The sequence below is a fragment of the Podarcis melisellensis genome (assembly GCF_964234715.1).
Source record: "Podarcis melisellensis genome assembly, chromosome: 10".
Lineage (NCBI taxonomy): Eukaryota > Metazoa > Chordata > Lepidosauria > Squamata > Lacertidae > Podarcis > Podarcis melisellensis.
In genome coordinates this window covers 44361437-44374055 of record NC_138542.1, presented here as the reverse complement: position 1 = coordinate 44374055, position 12619 = coordinate 44361437, and the positions used below count along the sequence as shown (strand labels likewise).

The 12619-nt window shown below is 41.2% G+C and overlaps 1 protein-coding gene across 2 annotated transcripts in view; it reads left to right on the top strand.

The window, feature by feature from the left end:
- Positions 1-12619, top strand: part of GUCY2C (guanylate cyclase 2C) — a 49381-nt gene that overhangs the window by 16055 nt on the left and 20707 nt on the right. For both annotated transcript variants that reach the window (XM_081928575.1, XM_081928576.1), the window contains 9 exons: positions 1037-1172; positions 1771-1853; positions 2917-3028; positions 6125-6206; positions 7102-7204; positions 8770-8832; positions 11048-11119; positions 11792-11896; positions 12484-12570. In XM_081928575.1, the coding sequence (XP_081784701.1) occupies positions 1037-1172; positions 1771-1853; positions 2917-3028; positions 6125-6206; positions 7102-7204; positions 8770-8832; positions 11048-11119; positions 11792-11896; positions 12484-12570 (843 nt within the window). The remainder of the gene's footprint in view (positions 1-1036; positions 1173-1770; positions 1854-2916; positions 3029-6124; positions 6207-7101; positions 7205-8769; positions 8833-11047; positions 11120-11791; positions 11897-12483; positions 12571-12619) is intronic.

Sequence of the window (12619 nt, the reverse complement as noted above, 5' to 3'; positions counted from 1 at the left end):
GTAGAAGTAGCATTGGTTGCAACATCAAATTACACTATAAAAATATAAATACAGTCGTACCTTGGATCTCAAATGCCTTGGCTCCCAAACAAATTGGCTCCTGAATGATCAAAACCTGGAAGTGAGTGTTCCAGTTTTTGAACGATTTTTGGAAGCCAAACGTCCAGTGCGGCTTCCAATTGGCTGTAGGATACTCCTGCCTTGGTTTTCAAATGGTTCCAGGAGTCAAACGGACACCTAGAATGCATTCTGTTGGAGAACCAAGGTACGACTGTGTAACAAATATTTTAAAACACAAAATACATAATAAAATATAAAAAAACAAACAAACCAATTATCACTGCTCCCACAGCACATTTAAAAGGGCATAGGATGTCAGTGAGCCAAAGGTTTGGTTGAAGAGGACCATTTTCTCTTGGTGCCTAAAGGTGTATAATGAAGTCGCCAATCGAACCTCCCTGGGGAGAACATTCCACAAACAGGGAGCAACTGCAGCAAAGGCGTGTTCTCGTGTTGCCACCCTCCGGACCTCTTGTGGAGGAGGCACATGAAGAAGGGCCTCAGATAATGAACACAGAGTCTGGGTTAGTTTATATGGACAGAGGCAGTCCTTGAGGTATAGCGATCCTGAGCCATTTTAAGACTTTATAGATCAAAACCCGCACTTTGAATTGGGCCCAGAAACTAATTGGTAGCCAGTGCAGTCAGGCCAGGAGCAGTTTAAGAATATGCTCATCTACATTCATGTGGGAACATGCAGGTTCCCAGAGACGAGCTTGCAGCCACCTTGTTCTTCCCCTGCCCTTTTTACTACTGTGCTAAGCCAAGGTTTGGTTTGCTTTAGCGCATCATCCAAACTGGGACTTGTGATTCACTTCTCTCCTAACCACAAGCTGTAGCCAAGGAACTGGCAAAGCCTCTGGAAACCAGAATGGGAAGAAGGAGGCCATCTTTGAGCAACTCACTCAGGAACACATTGGGCCCAACAATATGAGAGGCAGTGGCTTAATCCCTCTCCTTTTACTATCTCTTATAGATGAAAAATGACTTTGCTGTTGCCTACCTGGATGCTGTCTTGCTCTTCGGACATGCCTTGAAGAAACTTTCTCTTGCAAGCCATTTAATTACTCCCACTAGCTTCAACAGCCAGTTTCGGAATGTTACTTTTAAAGGTAATCACATATGTGTTTCTCTTAATTCTCATTAATGGGCAAGGCAATACAGTAGATTACTGGAAGCAAAAACAGAATGTTTTCAGTAAAAAGACCCCAAAGGGGTTAAAAATATTGATAAATGTCAGCAATAGTTTTTCTCTAATTAAATGTATCAGCTTTACCTCCAACAACCCTGCCTCCATATTGAATAATGGTAAATCTTTCCCTCTTTACGCATATAAGAGTCTCTCTGTTCTGATCATATATTGAGATAATATTCCACAACGCTTTTCTTATTATGTATCTATTTGTCTGCACCAAGTTCTGTATCTTCAATTCCCACTTCCTGTTGCATTTGCCATGTTTTTCCAGCCTTATCTAATATCTCTTCCAGGCTGTGGCTTCTGATGCTCTGCTCCGCCTACAGAAATTGAGATCGAAATTTGTCCTTAACAAAGTGTGTAAAAAATGTGTCCTCACTAGTCTCATTCTTCTTATTGAATATTATCAGTACAACAGAGGTGCTGTGAGATGAATGGTGAATATTGGGCTGCTGGCTTGCCTGTCATGTTCAGGGAAAATTATCAGGCTTTGATTATTATTTTTCTCTTTACAGGTATTCTTGGTCCTGTAGTCCTGGATAAATTTGGGGATGTTGATGTCAATCTCACCCTTATGTACACGACAAATAATTTAGAAGTAAGTATAGAGCCAAACCATGCCTCTAGCTGTAGTTGCAAGTAACCCAAGGAACTGTTGAAGGTTTTCGGTGCAGGGAAGTGGTTGGTTAGCGTCAAAGGCAGCTATTAGATGGCGCACCAGAAAACACTTCAGTAGCTTTCCCCTTGCCTAACTGTGCCAGTTTGTATTTCTCCTTGCCCTCTGTTATTCCAAAAAGGGTTTCTCCTATATTTACCCTTCAAAAAATGAATTTGGAGGCTTTATGTACCTCCTACTCAGAGCTAATGGGCACACTTCTTGAATTATATTTATATATCTCTATCTATCTAGCTCCATCCCATTCAGTCTTGTAGGCACAGCACCAAAATAGACATGTTGTTAATGCATGCAATTAGTAATCATGCAAATAATCTTTTAAAAGTAAATAGCAGTCAAGTTTGACAACAGTGGGGGAGCATTTAACCAGATGCAAAAAGTAGCTGGAGAGGAAGAGTTTAAGGGCCACAGCAATGTAAATGGGATAAAGCTCATGCCGTGGTCCTGATGGAAGCCCCCATTCCGCCATGGATGCCGTTTGCTGCTGGGAAATAATTTTTGCAATTACTAAATTGTGTGAATGCTTTCATTTCTAGTTTGGCCCACAGAGTTGAAAAGTGCTGTTATTACCTAGCATGAGCAGAGTGATCGTCGATGAAAGCAATCTATTTTGAGTGAAGGAAAATAATGTGAGGGATAAATGCATACAGGAAAAAGGAGGGAAATCTCCCCTGGTGACTCTATGGTTACTGGCTATGGGACAACCCAGGATATTTAACCAGGGTTCAGGTAAAATGGGATGCCATGGTTAATTAGAAGCTTCCTGATTCAATCTCAGCTTGTGTGAAAAAAGGAGCAAAGAGACTCTGTTAACAAGCCAACCCAAACCAGCTCAATATGGTGGAGATGCAGGGGATCCAGGATGAAGGGGTGAAAAGTGTGGGGAGAGTGACTGAGGTCCTTGGCTGACAATATATTCATATCCATCAGTTTTCTTGGGAAAAGGAGTTTCAGACTAAAACTTTCCTCTATTTTCCCATTCTAGTACAAGGCCCTCCTACGGTTTGACACTCATCTGAATGAGACAGTACCAAAGACGGACAAACCATCATTCATCTGGAAAAAAAACACCCTGCCTAGTGATATTCCTGGCACTGGTGAGACAATCTATTTCTTGCAAAGGGGACTTTCACAGAATTAATGAGACTTGTACATCCAGTTTGAACACAGGAACCATTAGGCTGGTAGTAAAACCAATAATTTACCTTAAAAATAATAATCAAAACCCGTCTTTTTTTGTTCTTTTAATGCCGAGTTCTGAATCAACTTGTCAACTTAAACAATCTTCAATGTATGCAGCAGTACCCGACATGGGAGTATTTTCTGAGAGCGTACAGTTCAAAAAGACTGAATATGTCAGTGCTGATGCCCATTCTGAGTTTACTTGATTTGCAGGATTCCCAGTGTCCCCATCCACCTTACTTATCATTCTTGCATGGTAAATAATTCACCCACTTACACTAATCCCTTCTTTATCATTTGACCCAGATCATTTGGCCCAAATCTTGCTCCCCAACTCTCCCATACACCACAGGGAAGCAGTTAAATATACCCCCTGTCCTGTATTGTACCACTCAAGTTTGGAGCTAAATGAGCAGTTTCCTATTCACCTGGCCCCAGATGTTAGGAATTTGTAAACTAGGGCAAATGTACTAAAGCACTTAAGCAGAGATTTGCACATCTAGCCTCAGAGCTCAGCAGCTTCCCATTGTAGCACTGTGTGGTGTGAATTCTCCAATTGTTTGTCTCCCCCACAATTGCTTGTGAGCTCACAGATTGTATGATGCAATTCCCATTAATGCCAGAAATGTTCTCCCATTTCCAATAGCAGTCTTTGCTACTGTTGAGATAAAATACATAGATATTGAATGTTTAACACACCCTTGGCAAGAATAAATTACCCTAATGGTATATCAATATACTGTGACTGTTAAAAGTATATGACGCCTCAGGTGTAGAAGTTGACCAGAGAGTAAATATGGTGCTGCCTAGCTAGAATACAATGTCTCAAACTTTCAGCATAGGTTCAGCTTGGGAATTTATTTATTTTTTTCAAATTCTAAAAGCATGATTTCTTAATTTACCTAGACATTGTTCTTTCTATATCCAAATCAAACTACATAATGAAATGCCTTGGCTGTAAAGGGGGGTTCTTTGTTTTTGGCTGCAAATGTTATTGTATTTCTTATCAGACTAGATGTTAAATTGAAATGAAGTAGAGGATGCAATACAAAAGAAAAAGAACAATGAAAACCTGAGCATATTGTAGAGAACATAATGTTTCTATTTTTCAATACCTTGTTTAATTCAAAAGTTATTAAGTGCCCTTTCATAAACTTCATCTCAAATTCAGAAATCTAGTGTAATGTATTACAGTAACAATGTGCAAGGCAGAAACCTGAATATTTTGCTTTAAATTGGGTGCAAAAATGTGGAGGGTGAGAGAAAGTCTTGTGAAAGCTCTTCTTTTTCATGAGGGGATGACTGAAACCACTAGAGGGCAGCAGAACCTCAGAAATATAAATATGTCATCCAATTTCTAAATTCCAGACATCAGCTTGTAATTTGTTTAAAGCGTGCTTGGAGCTATTTAGCCTTTTGTCACTCAGCCCAAGGTGCAGGGCAGAAAACCATCTTGTAACTTGCCAAAGACATTTGCTTGCTAACTGATTTATTTATTGGTGACCCAATGTCCTGCTTTCTGAGTAGGATCAGCCAGCCCCGGTGTTCTGACAAGGATGACCTTGTTGTCAGAGAATTAAGGAGAAAATAAGATTGGCCTTCAGTGAAGAGGTAGATGGAAAGCATGGGCATATGCCAAAAAAACCAAAGGTCAAGTGTTTGCCAAGTAGTTGCTGCAAGCATTTTCAAAAGAGTTTAGTGGAAATCATTAGGCCTAGACTGTACAGGCTTGATTTTTTCAAAGGTTAACAATGCAGTCTATACATGTGCAAGTAAATCCCATTGCATTTAATAGGGTTTACTCCTAGGAAACAATACAGGATTGCAGACCTGTCCACGCTTAACTCAATGGAGCTTATTTTATTTGTTAAATTTATATACCACTCTTCATCTGAGGATTACAAAGTGGTTTACAGTATAAAAACAAAAAATACATAACATAATGAGAGCCAGTGTGGTGTAGTGGTTAAGAGCGGTAGTCTCGTAATCTGGGGAACCAGGTTCGCATCTCTGCTCCTCCACATGCAGCTGCTGGGTGACCTTGGGCCAGTCACACTTCTTTCAGCCCCACTCACCTCACAGAGTGTTTGTTGTGGTGGAGGAAGGGAAAGGAGATTGTTAGCCGCTTTGAGACTTCTGAAGGGGAGTGAAAGGCGGGATATCAAATCCAAACTCCTCTTCTTCTTCTTTTGATGTTTTGCTTTAATATTTGCTTTATATTATTGGTTTTAAGGTTGTTGTATTGATTTGTGTATTTTAATATATTGTTATAAACCACCCTTTGAGGGAAGCTTCAAATAGAAGACCAATAGTAATAACATGCATAGCTATTAATAATAGGGAATAATGGCTGGCAGGCATCCATTCAGACTGATATTATAAACCAAGGGTAGGGCAACTCCAGCCCACAGGCTAACCTTGGGGTCAAATTTGGCATATAAGGCCATTTTTTAAGAATCATGCCCACCTGCTGATCAGCTTATGTCACTCTTAATTCAAGAGGGTTAGACAGGCCTTTATCTAATGAGATGTCAACTGAGAGTCTTTAGGTTTGTCTCTGAATTCCTGAGGCAGAGGGATGCAGGTATTATTTATTTTATTTTATTTATTATTTTTATTCTATTTATATACTGCCCTTCACAAGATCTCAGGGTGGGTCACAGAATAAAAACAAGGTAAAAACACAGTTAATAGTTAAAACAAAAACAACAAAACTATAACTTCGCCCTTCCCACAAACACATTTAAAAGGCTGTAGGATATCAGCCAAAGGCCTGATTAAAAAGGAACATTTTTGCCTGATGCCTAAAAATATATGATGAAGGCACCAGACAAACCTCCCTGGGAAGAGCATTACGCAAATGGGGAGCCACTGCCGAAAAGGCCCGTTTCCGTATTGCCACCCTCCAGACCTCGGATGGAGGAGGCACACAAAGAAGGGTTAATTACACTCTTGATTACCCTGAACTTTCTTCTTAAGTTTGTCTGATTTCCCATTTCTCACTTTTACAGGGCCGCACATTCTGACAATAGCTGTTTTCACACTTGCTGGGGTTGTGGTGGTAGTTCTCATCATCGCTCTGCTGCTACTGAGGTACAGTCCTCATTTCCTCTTCCTCTGTCCTTCCTTGACCTAAGTCCACAAATCCTTTCTGAAATTTACACTCTTGAAGTCTCCGTACAAAGGTCACCTAGCATAAAGGTAAAGGGACCCCTGACCGTTAGGTCCAGTTGCAGACAACACTGGGTTTGTGGCGCTCATCTCGCTTTGCTGGCCGAGGCAGCCGGCATACAGCTTCCGGGTCATGTGGCCAGCATGACTAAGCCGCTTCCGGTGAACCAGAGCAGCGCACAGAAATGCCGTTTACCTTCCCGCCAGGGCAGTACCTATTTATCTACTTGCACTTTGTGCTTTTGAACCGCTAGGTTGGCAGGAGCAGGGACCGAGCAACGGCAGCTCACCCCGTCGCGGGGATTCAAACTGCCGACCTTCTGATCGGCAAGCCCTAGGTTCTGTGGTTTAACCCATAGCACCACCCACATAGATGAGCTAAATTGCATAAGCTCTGGCACCCCTTGCTCTCCCAGCTGTTCAAGCCCCCTGTGGTGGATTTGCTGCTTTGACTATGTCACCTACTTGGTCAAAAAGGTTCCTTCTCATTCTCTCCTTCCCTTTCCCCCTCCACCTGACGCATGCTAGCAGATAAACTTCAGTAATGGAATATCTGCATCCCATCTTTGAGTTGTAGCAGTTTAGTCATTGGGAGTTTTGATACTGGCTTGAGGTCAGTGCACACTTTACGGTTACTTCTAAGAAGTCTGCTTTCAGCTTGACTCAAACTGATTCGTCAAAAAGGTCAATATTTCCATTCATTATCAGACAACTAGCGTCTGAAGTTCTTAAAATGTCGTGCCTGTCCACAGCACCTAATTCCAGATTCAAATGCTTCAAAAATTGCTGCAAGTATACCTGTCTTTCTGATGTACAGGAAATATAGAAGAGCCATTGAACTCCAGAAAAAATGGTCCCACATCCCATCTGACAAGATTGTTCCTCTGGAGACTAACGAGACAAGTCATGTTAGTCTGAAGGTAGGAAACAGCAGCTGTCTATGGCACATGTTCTCCTTCACAATAAAGTGGTACTAGGTGCCTCCTGAACATGGTAAACCATGATGTTGGAACCATAGGCGCTATCTAGAAAACTCTGTGATATCCTAATCTCTGTGTATGGCCTCACATTGGCTAGGATGGAAGGTGAGAGGGAGAATAGCTGGAGAAAAAATAAGTGTGCCATCTCTGTACAACTTGAGCCTAGACGGAGGTGGTTCAAAGCTTTACATTTCAAGAGTTTTCTGTTTCTCTCGTCACTGTAGTCTTGTGGCCCAGCAGCAAATCAGCCATGTCTCTCTAACTTCCTCCTGTCCGCTTACATCACACAGTTCCTACTAAGTTTTCATGGTCTCGCTTTTCTAACTCAGGGAGGGGTGCCACACTTTTGATGTGCTAATTGATCATTATCCCCCAAGACATTACCTCAGAGGAAATTAGGCTGACTCAATTTCCTTTCAACTCAGGTTGATTTCCTTGGATTAAGAAGTACCTAATACGCAATTTACACAAATTTGCTTTCACACATGCTAATTAAATGATTAGAAGCGTCTAGTACACAGGTCAAATGCACATCTTTAACACACGTGAGTCTGGTTATTTCCCAGTTCTAACGCCCCAACCTTAATTAAATTCTAACACTAACATGATCTGGAATTTAGGGTTTCTTGCACCCACAGTAACAATATTTAGTAGATGTCTGTGATCTTACATGACTTACATTCCAAATAACATTCACAATTCTGCTACTCTTACAATTATTTATTTTATTGGAGTGGAGTGAGGAAGGAACCAGCTTTTCTCAGACATTAAATGTCATGATCTAATGCTTAGAAATACAGTCTTCTACCCCACAGCAGAGAAAATTATGAACTGTGAGTTCGAAATGGTAAGCAAGTATGCATGTATTGTTTAAAATCTCTTCAAGCGCAAAGGACCACAACACAACTCATGTTTGGAGAAGTATGTTTGAGTCTGATGCCCTTACAAATTGTGGGAAACATAGCTGCTATATTACATTTTTCTTGCACACACCAGGATGGGATATATTACCAGTGGTGTTGCAATCTGTGGTTGCAGTGGGTGGAAGACCTGTTATTTCTGCAGCAAGGTCCTTGTCACCAGCATCCTAGAACCACCTAATCTTTCCAGCCACTATATGCTCCAAAGCCAAGCATTTAGGAACACAGAAAACACAAGATGCTTAGTTTCAAGAGAATGGTGTGCAAGTGCTGCTAAGTACCATAGAACTTCAAGGAAAGCATAACAAGTCACTCTGAAATATGATATTGGAACATTCAAAATAACTTGCCTATATAATGTGCACAGAAGCAGTAGATCTAGCTGAAAGGCAACACAAGGGCACCTGCACTGATTAATTCAATGCACCCCTAATGGTTATTATTGTGTAATTACAAGGTTATTGTATAATATTAGAAAGAATGTGGCTGTGACCATCATGAAGGGACCCTGCTCTTCTGAATCTAAAACTACGCTAAAACTATGCATTCCTGAAGTCAGCTAAATAAGCCTTCTTTGATTCTCAGATTGATGACGACACAAGGCGTGACACCAGCCAGAGGCTGCGTCAAGGCAAATATGACAAGAAGGTACATTTACTCCAGCATCTCTGCTTTTCTCCTCTGGAAATGATCTTGTACAAGATAAGGTGCCATTTCATGCTCATTCCCAGTTCCTTGCAAACCACAGGGATATAACAGAGCAGAGGTTCTTAAACTGTGGTGTGCCAACCGTTTTTGGTCTATCTGGTCTATTTAGGTAGTCCTTGGAAAGGCTGCAGAACTGTTGAAATTATCTATACTTGGCCTTGCAGTTGATTTATTTTTTTACAATGGTGAAGGTTGAGGCTATTTTGACGAGGACTAGATTACTGAACAGGTCAACAAGTCTCTGTTTTGCACAGCACTGTTCTTAAACAAAGCCTCTATATTAAAATTGTAAAAGCATAAATAGGATCCAGCAGACAAAATATATAAAGAGGGATTGGCAGTGAAGGGAGACAGGAATGTGGAAGCAATGAGGTTAAGGGTAACCTAAGAACACAGAGAGGGGTAAGAGTTGCAGGAGGAGAGGGTGCTTGAAGCTCCCTGAGATGGGAGTTGGGGCAAGAGGAGAAGAGCTGCTCTTTCTTAGCACAAAAAGAGTTTGGATTCATTTTCTGAAAATGCCAACCAAATGGACAGATGACAATTAAGTCATCAGACCCATCAGAGACATTTTATATTCTAAAAGAACAATTTGAATAGTTGTGACTTAAGCTTTCCTGGTCTACTTCATGAGAGACGATTAGATCGTCTGACTTTCCATGATAGCTTCCTGCAAGTGTCTGTAGTGCTTTGCTACATTTGGCCGTTAACCAAACTTGGTGGTTCAAGTCCAGCCATGGATGGTTTCTGTTGTTTTATTTTGCTCCCATCACAATTATTTCTCACTGTATCTAGGCAGAGGAATTGTGGGTGAGGCAGGGGGTGGAGGGTACAGCTGTGAAATATGTGTGTCTATCTATGTGGCCTGTTGGGTAAGAAGATGAAGTAACTAGGCGTCGGGAGGTACAGGCAGTACAACTCCAGCAGTTTAAAGGCTCTCTGAGAAGGATAAAAGGGTCTCCTGGTTGCCTGATCTTGCTTTTGCAAGAATATTGTCACAATTCCTTCCATCCATCCATCCATCCATCCATCCATCCATCCAATTCCTTTCAGCTTCACATATTTGAAGTGTAACATTTTGTGCTCTTGGTCCATCTAGCCTTCTAAGACTGCTGTCCTGGCTATGTGTCCTCAGAAGTAAATCCTATTTCATTCTAAGGGGGTTACTGCCAGGTAATTGAGATCAGGGTTGCCGCCCAAGCTACCACTACCCATCTCTCACTGTGATTAGTTCTGCTGCCCTCCACACCAGCTCAATTGAACTATGATGCAGCCAAAAGAAATATTGCTGTAAATAAAATAATCATCACTGAAGAGCAACTGGAGCAGTTGCACATTATGGGGTAAGGAGGTCTCATTGAGGTATTCAGGTTTGGGTGGATATTGGAAGGACTTGCATACAATTGCGGAGAGGTAGGCAAATATCAGTCTTGTGCAAGACCTCCATTACTGAAGATTAAAATAAACAAACAACTGGAAATGGATACCCCCCTCCTAAAAATATCAATTTGCATATTGTGAAGCATAATTGCTTAGGTTGGCACCATTTGCTTTTGTAGTCTTGTGCACTACTGGGAATTTTGTGGTTTTTGTTTTTTAAAATAGGTGCTTACACAGTTACAGAAATCCCTGAGCTCGTGCCCATAAAGAAGGCAGGGAAGGAGTGATTGAAGGAAGGGACAATAATAAACACTTGGGATATTTTCCACCAAGCTCTACCAGCTAATATGGATGGCAAGTGGTGGAAGAGCGATGAATATAGTAACTCAGAAAACAGGAGTGGACTTACTTGAGTCATTTGTGCAATGTGCACGCCAAAAGGAGAAAGTGTATCAGAAAAGCCCATTTGCAGGGGGGTGGGGAGCCTCTGTGTGGACCTGAACTGGATAAAACTGACTGATAAAATGTTTTGTTCACCTAGTTCTTCTTTTGTTACCTCTTTGTATGTATAAAGGATTGTCATTGCACTTAGATCATATCACAACCCTTGCAAAGGATAATGGTGTCCATTTCCCCATCAATGGTTAAGTAATGTAACATTTCATGTAAATGTATTTCTAAAATATAACCTACATATCCAGACCTCTCATGACATTATACAATACATGGATTACTGTGATGCTGCTATTCATTCCTACCAACCCTTTTCATTTTCCAGGTGATAATCCTGAAGGATTTAAAGCACAATGATGGGAATTTTACAGAGAAACAGAGAATAGACCTAAACAAGGTAAACACTAAACCCACAACCACAGCATATCCACTGAAAAATGTAGACCACAATTTCCTTTCTTCTTATTTCTTTCATATTGCAGATGTTAAGCGCTTCCTTTTCCAATAAGCTGTCTTCAGTGTGCCAGATCTCACTGCACAGGCAATGTAGAAAGCTCACTTTTCAGAACTTATTCAATGTAACCCTGCGGGCATTGGCATACACCAGGGGTAGGCAACCTAAGGCCCAGGGGCCAGATGTGGCCCAATTGCTTTCTCAATCCGGCCTGCGGATGGTCCGGGAATCAGTGTGTTTTTACATGAGTAGAATGTGCCCTTTTATTTAAAATGAATCTCAGGGTTATTTGTGGGGCCTGCCTGGTGTTTTTACATGAGTAGAATGTGTGATTTATTTAAAATGCATCTCTGGGTTATTTGTGGGGCATAGGAATTCATTCATATTTTTTTTCAAAGTCTGGCCCACCACATGGTCTGAGGGTTGGTGGAACGGCCCATGGCTGAAAAGGGTTGCTGACTCTTGGCATACACTTTTGAACTGGAAAGCGCTGAGTGATAGTAGCTGAACTATATATCTCCAAGCAGCATAGGAGGATATCATATTCCCATACCACTGTATCTAATTTTCCACGTCATCATTCTGCTTCTAACATGCTCATTATTTTTGCCCTAGCTCCTTCAGATTGACTATTACAATCTGACTAAGTTCTATGGCACTGTCAAGATGGACACGATGATCTATGGAGTGATTGAATACTGCGAGAGAGGATCATTGCGGGTAATTAGCTCTGTAGCTCACTCATCAGTTTGTACAAAGACAGGTGATAACCCATCACATCAAAGACAAGTCCTTGCTGGCACAAGAAATAGGCAGTGAGGAAGAAGGGTAGTTTGTGTTGCTCTTGGTCTTGTAAATTTCTCAGTACTACCATCAATATTCCAACTAGAGAAGCAAAATCTTTAGCGCTGAATTGCTATAAACAGCAATTGGGCTTTCCAATGATTGCCATTTGTTCCAATTTATTGCTAAAGGACGAGTTTTCCAGGGAAAGGCGGTGGGGCAAAGGCAAAACCACTCAGCCCCTTCCTTTTTAGGCACAGGAAGTTTGGATGAGCCCTTTGTGGCTTCAACATTAAGCCAGCTTTTCTATCCTGCAACCCTTCACACCCTTTTGTTTACTAGTTAGCCTGATGAAGAGTTCTGGAGAGCTCAAAAGATTGCTCACTATTTTGTGACATGTTGGTTGGTTCTAATTAGCTACCACATATGAATTTTTGATTTTTTTTTAAAAAATGAAACAACACTACTTCCTTGTTTTTAGTAAAGATTCTTACCACAGCTTCTCTGTCATCTTTTCATCTCAGGATGTCTTGAATGATAAAATCTCCTACCCAGATGGCACCTTCATGGACTGGGAATTTAAGATTTCTGTCATGTATGATATTGCAAAAGTAAGTAGATGGATGGCAATGAGGAACTTAATGAGGCATAATCTCGCCT